General features: G+C 41.0%; 1 protein-coding gene across 1 annotated transcript in view; it reads right to left on the bottom strand.

The window, feature by feature from the left end:
* Nucleotides 1–8,919, bottom strand: part of ebf3a (EBF transcription factor 3a) — a 12,124-nt gene extending 3,205 nt beyond the window's left edge. Inside the window, exons 1-6 of the mRNA XM_055936664.1 lie at nucleotides 8,014–8,919; nucleotides 7,576–7,732; nucleotides 7,140–7,203; nucleotides 6,636–6,691; nucleotides 4,205–4,278; nucleotides 1–2,155 (exon numbers count right to left, since the gene is read on the bottom strand). The exon at nucleotides 1–2,155 is cut by the window's left edge and continues 3,205 nt beyond it. Coding sequence (XP_055792639.1) covers nucleotides 2,083–2,155; nucleotides 4,205–4,278; nucleotides 6,636–6,691; nucleotides 7,140–7,203; nucleotides 7,576–7,732; nucleotides 8,014–8,153 — 564 coding nt within the window. The 5' untranslated portion in view covers nucleotides 8,154–8,919 and the 3' untranslated portion in view covers nucleotides 1–2,082. The remainder of the gene's footprint in view (nucleotides 2,156–4,204; nucleotides 4,279–6,635; nucleotides 6,692–7,139; nucleotides 7,204–7,575; nucleotides 7,733–8,013) is intronic.
* Nucleotides 8,920–10,525: the final 1,606 nt, after the last annotated feature.

Genomic DNA, 10,525 nt, shown 5'->3' with positions numbered 1-10,525 from the left:
GCACGACAAGTGAAAAGACCTCATGTTTCCTCTGCCTTCCCAGGGATCATAGCAGGCAAGGGAGAGGGCCAGGGAGGGGAGCGGCTAAGCTACACGTTTCCACTGCTTCACACCGTAACAAACCGGCTCGCTGTGAGACTTACAGAGCGCCGTCTCCAGGTTATGTGAGACACAGCGTTTTCTTCTCTTTAACCTGTGATTGAATTACGGCTTAGATCTCATCTGTTGTGTAGCAGTTCTATGGATTATTTGGACTCGTCACTTCCCTCTCAGTCAGCACCACAGACACAAGTTCAACATAGTTAAACAATACTAATAAAATACTAATAAGATACTAATAAAATACTAATAAGATACTAATAAAATAATAATAAAACACTAATAAAATACTAACAAAATACTTATAAAACAACAATAAAATACTAACAAAATACTAATAAAACAATAATAAAATACTGATAAAATACTAATAAAATGAAGCAACAACATTGCAGAGTAATAACAGTGCTAAGCCCAGAACTAGTGAAATCTACCCTGTTAACATGATATTATTAATACTGGACAGATGACATCACACACACACACACACACACACGCACGCACGCACGCACACACACACACACACACACGCACACACGCACACATCAAATCACACACGCTGTCATTCCGCCGTCAAATAATGATGTCCGTTTCTCAACCAATAGGAGGCAACGTGGAAACACGTGTATAGATTTGTACAACTGAAGTAGTTCTGAAAAGCATCATTTTCCCTCTACCTATTTCCACAAAACAACATTCCATTAATAACACGTTATATGTTTCTAAGTAACAACAAAATAACCTACATACATTTAGAGTCATAATACACACATACATGAATACATATACAGTCATAATACGATAATGTGTAACAGCGTAAAATGAATGCATAAATCCCCAAAATGCAATCATACACGTGATTGTGAATCCATAAACATTCCTACATTCTGCCAGAGTTGCTCCAGTCCCAGAATGTGAGTCGTCTGTGAGCTCTATGTTCCACTGGTTGACACATAGACTCTCTCACTGACTGAGTGAAGGCAGCAACTGGCCGTCCATATTTGATTACTAATAAGAGAGATGTTCCCTGTGTCAGATGCCAAATACTCTCCGCTAAGCAAACAGCTATTCTAACAACTCAAACATTAGCATTGCTATCCACTGGTGGCCCATATCTCACCCTGGTTTAACTCATCGTCTTTCCCTCTCCTGGTTTCTCCATATCTCACCCTGGTTTAACTCATCATATTTCCCTCTCCTGGTTTTTCCATATCTCACCCTGGTTTAACTTATCGTCTTTCTTTCTCCTGGTTTTTCCATATCTCACCCTGGTTTAACTCATCATTTTTTCCTTCTCCCAACATACTTGTTCACATCCAATGAACTACGACTGAGAAAACTGTGCTCAGCCCAGTAGCAGTAACAATACATCTAACGTGATATCAAGCTCTCCTGGACAGTGGGCCCATTTAGGAAGGCAGCCAAGCACTCAGATTCACATAGATATACAGTATAGCGGAATAAATGACAGAGCACTGAATAAAAACACTTGTTCGCAAATTAGGAGGCAGCCACTCAATGATACATGTCTGAATGTAAAGCCAGACGTACTCCGGGCGTAAACAACTGACTCCCTCACAGCAGGGCAGAGCACAGAGAGAGGAAAGGCCGAGGAAACTGTTTCCCCTGACAACTCGCTAGCAATTACCCAATCCCCACAGAGACTTCCAGGTTTCCAAGTCAACCCACCTGTGCAACAACGCAGGAGAACAACAAACACAGAGACAGCACATTGCAGAGAGAGAGAGAGAGAGAGAGAGACAGAGAGAGAGAGAGAGAGACAGAGAGAGAGAGAGAGACAGCACAATGCAGAGAGACAGAGAGAGAGAGACAGAAGTTGGGCACCACAGAATCCCAAGAACGACTGCAACAACAGTCCCAGAATGACTACAACAACCATGACCATCACACTCCGCACATCCACACAGCACACGCCACACGACTACACCAGAAGAGAGAAAAGAAGTGTGCCAAACAGCGATCTTACCTGTCGATGATAACGGGGTCTGAAGGAGTCTCGTTCCTGTTGCCACAACTCTTCTTATCACAACACCGACTAGAGAGGAGGAAATGATGATGTTATCAAGTCAGGTTCACACAGGCAGAACAATTCTGATCTGTTGCCCCTTTTATAGGCAAAAGATCCAGATCTGATTGGTAAAAAAAAATAATAATCAGATTTGGGCTGCATGTGTAAACTGCAGCCAAAGAGGTTGACACAGTGTGTATCTCCGCATGTTTAATTGTTACTTAGTAACATTTTCTTTTAATTCTTTAATTGTATATTTATCTAAGCATGACAGTGTTTAGATAATGATTGTTGCTGAGCTGTGCCTGTATGCCTGGCGCTAGCTGTCTGTCTGTTGATTGGTATGGAACCTAGTCAGTCTCGCCACGCCGGGTAAACGGGTAAACATCTCCTCGTCCGTGTCCCGAATGGAACCCTATTCCCATAGACCTCTGGTCAAATGTAGTGCACTACGTAGGGAATAGGGTGCCGTTTGGGACGTACGCCTAGCATTGCCGAGCACTGCTGCTGCACGTTTGCTAGTCTCAGGGAGACGACATGTGTGTGGTGTTTGTCTCTAGCGCTGAACTGAGAACAGAAGATGCCAGGAGGCTGGGGAATCGTCTTTCCACCAGCTTCAGCTTTTTGTTTCCCTCTAATTGTCAAGCTGTTAATTCTGGAGAGGATGCAGGCGGCCATCTTCAAACCAGCCTCTCTGTGATAGGCCAGATATTCACTAGAACGCCTCAGAAGCCACGCAGCCCCCTGCATCAATCTTTCACTGAAGTAGCATTGTCTCGGTTAAGACGGTGGTGCTGGTTATGGTGCTGGGGTATAGCCGTAGCTACCGATGGGGATAGGACCGGTGGTGCTGGTTATGGTGCTGGGGTCTAGCCGTAGCTACCGATGGGGATAGGACCGGTGGTGCTGGTTATGGTGCTGGGGTCTAGCCGTAGCTACCGATGGGGATAGGACCGGTGGTGCTGGTTATGGTGCTGGGGTCTAGCCGTAGCTACCGATGGGGATAGGACCGGACCCAATACTGTGTGCTACAGTCATGTTGAAATTATACCAAAATGTTATGCTTCATTCTCCACTTTTTATTTAATTTTTTAATCCTAGTTGTATGATGGTTACATGTCCAGATGAGCTAAGTGAACACCATATGGTGTGAGGAGTGTGTGAAGCTCTTTAAAGCTAGCTGCTGAGAGTTAAAGTGAATAAACAAAGTCTAACAGTCCTCCACTTCTAGAGCTCCGAGTCACATCTGTGTTTTCAACGGAGACGGCCTTTAATACAAGAAGTGTGTGTACACACACACACACACACACACACACACACACACACACACACACACACACACACACACACACACACACACACACACACACACACACACACCTCTGAAACATTCATTGATATGCAAACCGTCATCTAAAGGGAAAGCATAGCTTTTGTACATTATGGCGTGGTGATGAGGTGTAGTTCGGCCTTCTTGGAGCAGGATGACGCCTGCTGTGTGGGCTACTGTGTGGGTCAGCTCATGACAAACAGGGATTCGACCCAACTTCCTAAGAGCAGTGACTTTATCTAACGCAGGGGGGGGGGGGGGGGGCAAGATTATCAAAGGTCCATTTCTGTTTATATTCCGGCGCGAGTCAAAAGGAACGCCCGTTGACAGAACACAGGAATGTACCGTCATCAGTGACCTCATCTCTGTTTTGTGTCTGTTGTCAGTTGACCAATCAAACCCAACTATAGTAGGCCAAATCGATACAGGGATTCTGGCCTGTAATTCCTAATGGTCATTGAATGCAACCTCCCCAGGTATAATATTCTATTTCACATAATATTATGTCTGAGAATAGGCAGCCTGTGTAAAATTGGCTATGAGTCTGCCGATATGGATCGACGTGTTTTCATTGCAACAAGAGATTGAGGTTGATGGGTTCATTCATCTCCTAAGGACTATCCTCAAAACCCCCGAATCACCATTTTAATAACAAAGCAAAGAAATATATATAAAAAAACACACATAAAACAAGCAAATATTAAAAGGACGTTGAAATGTAGTTAATCACCGTGACAAGCTCTTACCTGCACATGATTTCGTGTGTGAGAAGCACTCGGCACATCTCTGGGTTTTTGTCTTGGCCTTCATAGATAATAGCCTTGGAATCAAAGCGAGAAAAACATCAGAAGCAGACGATTAAAATATCGAACTGGATAACACGTCGCACATTTGCCGTTCTCTGTGGGCTACAGAATATATAAGGCTTTAATCTACACCACAATAACATTCAATTCATAAATTGATCAATTCATTATTTTACTGATTATTAATTCATCAAGTATATATAGGCCTACTAATATTGACACATAGGTCGACATACAGCAATTGTATAGTTTATGATTTATAGGTTATATTGTAAATTGAAATATAAATTCATTTCTCGTAGATCATTTCCAAACAATTAATATCTTTAAAAATATATATTTATATATATTGTAATGTAAATAAATAGCCTAATTGATTTGCTAGACCACAACAAAAATGTCAAATATGTTAATATGTGTATATGTTGTTTTTATATATATATTATTCATTATCCCAGGATAATACCAACCACACGTGGGTTCTCGGCTGCAGATGGGCGATGTAAATAATACTCATTTCCGTATACATCAGCGCCATTCTAATCTACAGATATTTGCGGGGGGGGGGGGGGGGGTAGAGCTAATGGGCAATCTGTTGTTTATTTTGAGCCGCTAACAATGATTTTTCTCGGATAAAAAAAAGCGGTTTCGGAGGGGGTTCGGTTGAGTAATTTTTGAGCATTGGCTTTAACAGATGGCGCGGAGCTGTAGGTGCGCTCGGCCTTAGTTCTTTCTGCTCTCTGTCTGTCTCTCTCCCTCCCCTCGTTCTGCCCCGGGTCTGTGATGCACGGCTACAGCAGCCTGCCTATCCCGCGCGTACCGCCGTTACATCTTGGATGAATGTAAAACCAAAGAAGCGGTGCTTTTAATCAAAGATAAACTCTTTATAATTAGCAATTAAGTAAAACGCATGACACACTATAGGGCTTTATCACAATTGTATTTACAATGAATAACAACGCTGCTATAGCAAGATGGGACATAAGCGGGTGAATAAAAAAATCACTACATAAAATATTTCACAGCAAAATGAGATAGGGATTTTAAATAGTTTTTTGGGGCTTCTGGTAATAGTTGGAAATACATCGAACAGCTCTGTTCCATTGGAGGTGAGAGGGGTACCACATAGCCTCGGCTACTACATCTATATGTGAGGGATTTGGGGAGTATTGCAGTTATCATCATGTGATTTATTTCCCGTGTCTCGGCTGAAGAAACAGAAATCCATAAACTGACGGTTCAGCGTCATTGACTCTCTGATCATAGACAGACCTATAGGCTACAGAAGTACAGTCAACGAGGAGTGGGGCGAATCTAACACCTAGCCTATATTTCCTATATATATATATATATAATAAGAGGTGACAAAATATGAATAAACAAACCGGTAATAATAATGCTGTTTAACCCGAGACACTGAAGCTAGAGGCTATTCAGTGAACTTGGCGGAGTGCACTTAACAATAAGCCCATGCTAGCCGAGAGTGATTTCCGAAAACATTCAGGTTGAGGAAACGCGCCACATTGTCCACTCAAGTGTCCTCTCATACTAAAAAAGAGGCTCTTGTTATTGAGCCGAGACTTTCTTTTTAGCAATAATAGTCTCGTCTGTTTGTCACAATAAATATTTATTTGAACATTTCTGAACTGATGGACTGTCAACGCACAATTACCACACAGCAGATAAGACCTATGTTTGTTGATGGCTACGTCATCCCATCTATTAGCACATCAGCAAAATTAGGGTTTCATTTACTAAAATGCGCTCACGAGCCAATACACAAAGCACGGTAGACGTACAAACCAATTAATTTCAGTAACCGTAATATCAACAAAATATTTTATAGCATTCTCACAAAAAATATATATAATATCTCATGTCAAGTATAATCACGATAAAAAAAAAAAGATAAATTAAATAGACCCCATTAAAGACTTTAGCATAGGCTGCATATTAAATAAACATTAGGGGGATCTTGCACGGGTATACGGGAGACCCCTGGAGCTTACAACCCGAATTAAACAGAGGCCACTAAAGGTTATTATTGTAATTAAATAGATATCGGATATCTACAACTGTCCATGTCTATAGCCGATTCACAAAAGTTGTATAAGATTAAAATAAACAACAACAACAACACAATCGCTCCAACCCGAGAGCGAGCTGATTTATAGAGAAATATAAACGATTAAAAAAAACGCAACCACACATGGCCTAATAACTTACAGGCTCATCATTGAAGCATATATCTTCTGTAATAGGGTCAATTTGAAAACCACGCACGTTTCCACAACACACGTTATATATCAAGCACCATAAGCATACAATTTGGCATCGCAGATAATTATATATATTTAAAAAATAATCTTACCTGTTTTGTCATGGAATCGATTAATCGTACGAAAAGATCCTGTTCTGTTCTGACACCTGTGAATAAAGTATATATATTTTTTAAGTATCTTGTCATTTACACTGTGATTTTGCTTACACATTATATTTTATAAAATATCTTACAATTTATACTGACATAAAATGAATATAATAAAACACGTTTTATTTTGTTTTATATATAAAACATGTATCGTTTTACTACATTTTCATGATCATCATCTGGTTAGCGTCAGGTTAAAACGTGGGATTAATATCTGATTCCCACGCATCGCTAACTGAGCGTGGATAAACCATACACGATGCTAGCTGACACCGACACTGTAGGCAATTTACCACTTAAAAAATGTAACCCAATATCAGACTGACTACCACCACACAACGTTCTCTGACGGAATCCATGTCCAAGCATGCATCCGTGATTTGTACTTATTCCCTTCATAATAATCAGACACAGTTTTCCATTATCAGCCGCTATAACACTTACCGTTGCTGTACAATAACTGTAGTTTGTAGTGTATCCCATTGTTAGTTTTTTCATTGTTTGGTTCCTGAAAATAATGAGCATTGAATCAGTGTCACATACATTTACTGTGTTTTGATGATATTTTGTCTTGATGTGGTAATTTTGAGGTCACAAAATAGACTATTATGAAGGGGTCAAGTGATGGGGAAATGTGTATGTGTGGAGGGGGGGGGGGGGGGGGGGTATCTATCTATGTAGAGTAAAAAAAAAAAAAAAAAATGTATAAAATTATTTTGTGACATTCGAAGTCATTTAGAAAATCCACATAACTGCACGTGTCTCCTCCACCGCCTATGACGTGTTCCTGCCTTTACCACCAAAATGATGAACTGTGTAGGTGAAAATAAAAAAAATATTTGAGTAAAATGGGACGATATTCCAAAGAAATGGCGCTTACTTTGTCCTTCTCCACAAAGTCCACATAAGCTGTCCGTTCGATCTCCACGGGCTGCCCTTGCCTGTCATACAGCGCGAGAACGAAGTGGAAAAAGTTGGATTTTCTGAGGTTGGACGGCGGTTGCTTCTCGTAGTGTGCCCGAGCCAAACCCACACCGCTGCGAGGAGAAGAGAGAGGAGCACCTCGGTTAGATGGAGAGATACACTGGAGATGGAGCTAGCATCAGATGAAAACATTGGGTGATGGCGAAAGGCACGTTTTTTAGAGACAAGAGATTTCTTGATTTGTCACTTTAACAGTAATATGATGTAATGAGCGTTGGAGAAAGAGCTGAAGAGAAGAGGCGCACAGGGAGATTGTAATTGATACATGGCAATATGGGGATTTAGGGGCAATCTGAGAAATGCATTAAAAAATTGGATGTTTGGCAAAACGTACCTTTGGGCGGCTGTGTTCGCATCCACTACCCCAGATGTGTGCATCCACGAGCGGACCGAGTTCATCCCGCTGCCCAGCGGTTCCTCTTTCATAGTCGTCCCTCCTCTAGGTAAGCCTATATTTTCCTGAATTCCAAACATTAAAGCCGTTTCGTACAAACCCGCTCCGGCCAAATGAGAATAATAGGAAGGTAGCTGTTGAAGAGCAATCTTTCCTTCTCGGTGGTTGACAAAATAACAGTCAAATAAGTTTGTTGTAATTAACGTGTAAGAACGAAATAAAAGTCCCAGTTGAGTTCACAAGTCCTGTCTCCTTGAGCCCGTCCTGTGTTGGCACGACATGAACAATTTACAGAGTGGGTTACTGTAGTCTATCTCGGTAGCTGGTTTGGAACGTGATCCTAGTCGTTGAAGAAGTCGTTCAAATAGCAGGATATGGTTGTAGTTGCTTCTGTTTTATTCAAGTTTTTATTCGAAATGCGTTTGAAGAAAACTTTTTGTTTTTGGTGATGGCTCCTCAAGCTGGAGTCATCATACAACAAGCAGCATTTTTTTTAAAAAGCATCAGTTGAATCGACCACTTCTGGCAATGCGCTGCAGCTCCAAAAGGCAAAATAAACGAAATGATTACTATGGAGGTGTTCCTGGACACGGGAGAGGTTGATGAGAGGCCTTTAGCGTCTTGCAGAATGGGATGGAAGCATACAAAACTCAACCCTCTATCCCGGAGGAGTGGAACCTTTCCCGGGAGCCAAAACTCTAAACCCACGGGATGCGCGCTGTCAGAATATGACGCGCTGGTGGGCGGGGCTTCGACCATATATGGAACAGTGACACGTCCTGTCCCTGAACGAGCTTCATTCTGGAGAGTCCTACATGCAATAGCTGCCTGGCTGAAACCCGAGAGCTCTAGCAAGGCAAGCTCCACTTTCTCCTCCATCAAATGTAGAGATTTCCCCCCTCAAATTCACATCCTGTGACGTTAATATTCACTAAACATGAAATCCTAAAGGACAAGAGTCCAGCCGATACAACATATTGTAGGGAAGGGAGCGGAATTGTCACTAAATACTTTACCCAGGTAGGCTGTTATGTCACGTTCTCAGCAATTAATGAGTAAATATCGACTAAAAGTCTGAGGGAAGCGCATAACATGTCTATAGGAGCATAAAGGACTTTCCAATCCATTTGGTCAAAACTAGATACAATGTCAATAGGATATATTTCACTATTACTATTTGTTAAGGCTTTTCCAAATCTAAATTGGCATGTTTTATAGAGAAGGTCGCCAGTGCATATATCGTCAAAGTTAATCAATGCTATTATAATGCAGCCATGTTACAAGTGGTGGAATATAACGCGTCTCTCACGGCAAACTAAAATAACTCTGCTGCAGACAGTAGCCTAGGTATTACTATCTATATAAAGGGAAATGCGTCAGATAGCTGTATCCCAGACTACTACCATTTGCATGGTAAGGACTCGTATCGATTCAATGTGCCATTCTTCATGTCTGTCATGAAGTTTATAAACAGACGGGCATCAATTGCAATGTGTTAGCCTAAATGCAATGCACAGGCTGTATGTATGTGTGCTATACATGGATTTTCACTACGATAGTTGATTTAGTTTAATGTGGGTGTACATCATTCTATTCAGTGAATGGACTCAGGGGATGCACGGTGTCCAACCCGTCTCTTCTGAAGAACAGACCTGTATTTTATCATAATAAAGACACACTCTTAAATAGCCTACAATAATATATGACGGTAATAGGTATTTATCCTTCAGGGAAATACTTTCTTGTTGCCAAGTGGTAGACCTTTTTGAAGCTATATTTTTACATTTTAATTAATCGGCAAAAAAAAAAAAGTGAAGTCCGATTTGGGTTATCAGGGGACCCCACAGCCCCGTGCACTAAAGGGGTGGGATGGGTGTACGCGGAAAGGAAGAGAGATGTGTTTTAGACAGCATTTTGCTGGGGTTGGGGGTTAATGACTATTGCCAAAGATAAGTGAATTATCAAAGCGGCTGTTGTTCTTCCGTGGTCTAAATCCATTCCTTTCCCGGTCCTGCACGTCCTAATTAAATACGTAAGTAGAATAAAACTGCATTTTATTACTATTTTAGGATAATATCGTTAGGCTACTCTATTTCTAGACAATTTACAATTTATTAATTTACAATTTATTCGGTCAACCCGGTAATATGGTACTAAGTGTTCATTTTAATGGGTTCATATGCAAATTGCTTATAAATTATTATTTGCTCGATAAATTGATGTGCGGTAGAACAATGTCACCAATGCCGTGTTTGCAGCGTTGCAAGTAAAATGTTATAACGTTGAAATAGAGTGCACTTGACTTTTTCGTTTTTTTTCTCTGAATATGCTATTTCAATTGGTCATAAATTAAGTAATTTTTTTATCTCAGTATAATTCTGTCTTGGAAATTGCATATTGCACCAAGCAGCCTACTGATAGCCTACTGTATGTTTAATGCCGATTATACACC

This window comes from Salvelinus fontinalis, chromosome 1, assembly GCF_029448725.1.
Source record: "Salvelinus fontinalis isolate EN_2023a chromosome 1, ASM2944872v1, whole genome shotgun sequence".
NCBI lineage: Eukaryota > Metazoa > Chordata > Actinopteri > Salmoniformes > Salmonidae > Salvelinus > Salvelinus fontinalis.
The sequence above is the reverse complement of the archived record's forward strand: the minus strand, read 5'-3'. Positions and strand labels throughout refer to the sequence as shown.